Here is a 4,195-nt window from a genome sequence, read left to right as displayed (position 1 = left end):
GAAATTCAAAAACAAACAAACAAGCTACTATGTAGGGTTTTGTGTATTCGTCTCAATTTTGTTTAGGAAATAAATATATTTGGCCTTGTTTTTTTAAGGAAAGATAAAATAACAACACTTCTTCTTTGGTAGATAGTTTAGACAGAGTATTCATATTGAGTTGATGCTGTAAAACGGACGGCTACTGCCTTATTAGAGAGACACTTACAGAAACATATTGCTGACTATGCAATCTGCTTATGCAGTTCACGTGTAGAGGACGACGTTTCGAAAGTTTCGTCTTCAGCTGCATAAGTAGATTATATAGCCACTAATATATTTCTACAAGAGTTTCTTTAATAGGCAGAAGCATCAACTCAATACTTCTTCTATTTGTAAAATGTTTATTACGGATAAATATACACGTATATATATAAAAATGGCTATGCAACGTTTCGACCTTCTACTTAGGTCATCATCAGACAAGATAAAATAACGATAATTTGAAACATTCGAGAATAAGATTAAAATAATGTTATAATCACGTGAAGCGAGAACAACGATAAAATTAAACAATAGTATTATTGACTATTTACAAACACTGTCTACGAGGACGAAATAATAATATTAAAAACCTTTACATTTTTTTGTTGTTGTTTTGGTTTTATTATATATATATATATTATTTTATTTTATAAACATCCTATTTATAAAGTGGTTTGTTATAAATTACTTTTTTTTATGGATAGACTTTCTTTAATTAACAGTTCAAGGTCGGAATGACCATTACAGATAATGGTGAATCCTCAGTTAGTTATCATACGTCCAATTTCAAGTCTGTGATTTTAGATCGCCGAAATGGGTGGACTTAAAAGGATGTTACCTGACCACAGTGTCCCACGCGCTCGTGGATGCGTACGATAAAATGTCGTTTAGTTCTCCCGATATAGGCGGCCTTACAGTCACCACACGTGTACTTATGTACAATCCAGGAGCGAAGAGAGATAGGTAGACGATCCTTTGTGTTAAAGAAATGTTTTAACCTAAAAGATGGTTTGAAAATGATGTTAAGTTTAATTTGTGGGTAGAACTTCCTTATCACAGATTGAATTTGTTTAGAAAGTATGACACTTTGTTGTCCTAGGTAAGGAATGGTCAATGAAACTGGGCATTTATCAACTGTGAACATTTTCATGGGAAAAATCTTTTGTTAAGAAATATCCTGGTTAGGCTTTCAATCATTTTCCTAGGGTATCCATTACACAATAATATTTCCTGAAGAAAACTAATCTCAGAGTGTAAAATGAAATAAGTTGAACAGATTTTAAAGGCTCGAGTCATTATGCATGTTGCTTGGTTGATCTTATATTCCACAGGAATGAAACTATCAAAGCTGTCCCGTGAACGTTTTCTTTCGATATATTGACGTTAAAAAACTTTAAGCATCTCGAGTAATTAGCACATATAGGAAAGGCAGAGTATTATTTTCTTCAATTTAATAGGTAAATTGTACAAACAACTGTTGCGAGTTTAAATACTCAAGAAACTGTTGAACTTCATCCTTTGATCGAAAATGACCAAAGTGTCATCAACGTAGCGTTTGTAAACTATTGGTTTGAATTTCTGTGGGCAATTGTTCAATCAAAATCGCTCATGGTGGCTCAGAGAAATCTTAGCCAGAGTTGGTTCTAGTAGGGATCCCATAGCCACTCCATCAATTTGGTCATATAGTTTTCCATTAAATGTAAAATGGTTGTTCTTTACAGAGTGAATAATTAAAGATCTAAGTTGTTCCTTAGTTACGCGATAAACTAGAGACTCCTCTTGAAAGAGTTTTTCCAAACAAATGTCAATGGTCTTATCCAATGGAATGTTCGTGAATAAAGAACTTATATCAAAACTAGACATAAAACATTCATTGGGAGGGTGTAGATCTTTTAACTCTTTAACTAATCAAAACGAGTCCAGGACATTAAATTCAATATATGTTAGTGGTTTAAGAAAAGGTACAATTAATTTGGTCGGCTTATATCTGTGTGTTCTGAGTGCAGAAAGTATATGGCGTAATGGATGATTCTGTTTCTGAACCTTAGGGAGGCCATACATTATACCAGGTCACGATCCACAAGGATATAATTGGTTGAACGCATTGTCTGTAATAATGTTTTTATTACTAAAATGAATAGGATGTTTATAAAATAAAATAACATATATATATAGTTTACAAACTATTGATTACATTAATTGTTAATAGGCGATTAAATCAGCACTATAAAACAATAATGAATTAAATATCGCAGTACCGTTATCGGTCCTGGTTTTCAACTTATTTTCATAACGGATAATGTCTGTGGTAATAGCACCCAAGTGCATTGGGAATATTACCACATACATTATCTGTTATGACAATAAGTTGACAACCAGGACCGATAACGGTATTGCGATATATATACAATGTAAAGGTGTTTAATCTTATTTCTTCGCCCTCATAGATAGTGTTCGTAAATAGTCAATAATACTGTTGATTAAACTTTATTAATGTTCTCGCTTCACGCATCTTACTCTCGAATGTTTCAAATTCTCCTTATTTTATCTTGCCCGATGATGACGTAAGTGGAAGGTCGAAACGTTGCATGTCCATTTTTATATATACGTGTGTATTTCTCCGTAATAAACATTTTACAAGTTAGAAACAATGAAATTTTGTGATTACAATAGTTCTTCTCTTTGGTTTAGAATTTTTGAAATCATTCGTCGTGATGTTGGAGCTGTTACCTAGACTCCTAGAAAGAGAGTTTCAAGTGTGTTTTGATCATTATAATACAAAATTGGAAGATATGGTGACTAAGGCCCATCAGTGTCTCCAAAACGCAAATATGGAGAGTGTCGGCACTAAAAGTAAATTAGAAAATCAACTTCGGCCTATCCTTGGACATCCAAATATGTCTCAGAAAATGCAGATGTTAACTAATGAAGCTTTCAAACTTCATCAAAGTCATAAATTTTCTCTTGAAGAAAATATTGAAAGATTTAAGGTACGTATGACTATAAATAATTCAAATGCGTACTAAATTAAGATCTCTGGAGTCGGGTATCTTAGTTGTTTAATGATCCGTATTATCTAAACTATGATATTATAATGCGTAGCAATAAATACACGAATGAAGCATTGTAGAGCTTTCATTCTGGTACTCCACAATCGTTGCTAAATTTTAAAATGAACAGTATTTCAGCTACATTTATGTATAGTTTAACCTAAGATGTTAAGAAATACTAATATACATGTAAATAAACATCTAAACATGTTACATCTAAGGAAACTATTAGTTTCCAGATTTGTTTTCATTTGCAAAGGTATTTACACACACACACACAACATGATAATTTTAAACAGAAGTTTGAGTCGTGTTCAGTTTTACCTCTACTTAGATAATTAGTAAAATGATAATGAAAATACTTACAAATATAACGAATGTTGAGGTCTAACTAGTTTGTCATCTAGATTTTTCCAATATTGCATTTACCTCTTCTTCCCTATTTGTCCACCAAAGAACAAAAAACAACAACAACATTTTCAAATAAAAGACTTCATTTTCATATCAAAATGAATTGTAATTTACATATGAAAGTTTCTTCCATTTTCAAAGTTATTTAAGTAACTGTTTTGAAATATTAATATTCCATACGATTTTAATACACCGCTACAGAATAGAATGCTAAAGGGTACTTTTCAAACATCAGCTTTGTTAAGTATTCGAAACTATGTGTATAATTATTTTAATTCCTATATTATAGTTACTGCAAAGCGCCGTTCTACTGGTCTTTATAATTCCTAAAAATAAATAAATCCATTAACATGAAACGTTTGATACTTTTGATTTTGTTTTTTTGCAAATAAACATATAAACGTTGCTCGAACTTGCACTTGCTAGCAATAGGCATGACTTTGTTAATACATTCAACATACCAACAGCCGGTTTAACAACAGAAAAAAAACCTGTTGTATAAATTACTGTAAGTTTTCGTTATTTATTTCTTCATAATTCTAGTTTTTAATACATTATTTTCTAATCGTATGTATAAGCCGTAGAAATATTTAACAAAAGGCGGTTGATTGTGGTTAATTTTGATCAAAGGAACAATATCTTCACATGGAAATATAAACAAACACAGTCATCACAAATAAGTTTGTCATACCTGAAGGAACTTTTCTGGC

General features: G+C 31.6%; 1 protein-coding gene across 1 annotated transcript in view; it reads left to right on the top strand.

The window, feature by feature from the left end:
• Nucleotides 1–2,758, top strand: part of LOC106478300 (coiled-coil domain-containing protein 158-like) — a 45,517-nt gene extending 42,759 nt beyond the window's left edge. Inside the window, exon 16 of the mRNA XM_013938830.1 lies at nt 2,716–2,758. Within this exon, the coding sequence (XP_013794284.1) occupies nt 2,716–2,758 (43 nt within the window). The remainder of the gene's footprint in view (nt 1–2,715) is intronic.
• The last annotated feature ends 1,437 nt before the right edge of the window (nt 2,759–4,195 follow it).

Source organism: Limulus polyphemus, unplaced genomic scaffold (assembly GCF_000517525.1).
Source record: "Limulus polyphemus unplaced genomic scaffold, Limulus_polyphemus-2.1.2 Scaffold198, whole genome shotgun sequence".
In the NCBI taxonomy this organism is placed as follows: Eukaryota; Metazoa; Arthropoda; class Merostomata; order Xiphosura; family Limulidae; genus Limulus; species Limulus polyphemus.
Note: the sequence above shows the minus strand (reverse complement) of the source record. Positions and strands in the feature narration are given on the sequence as shown.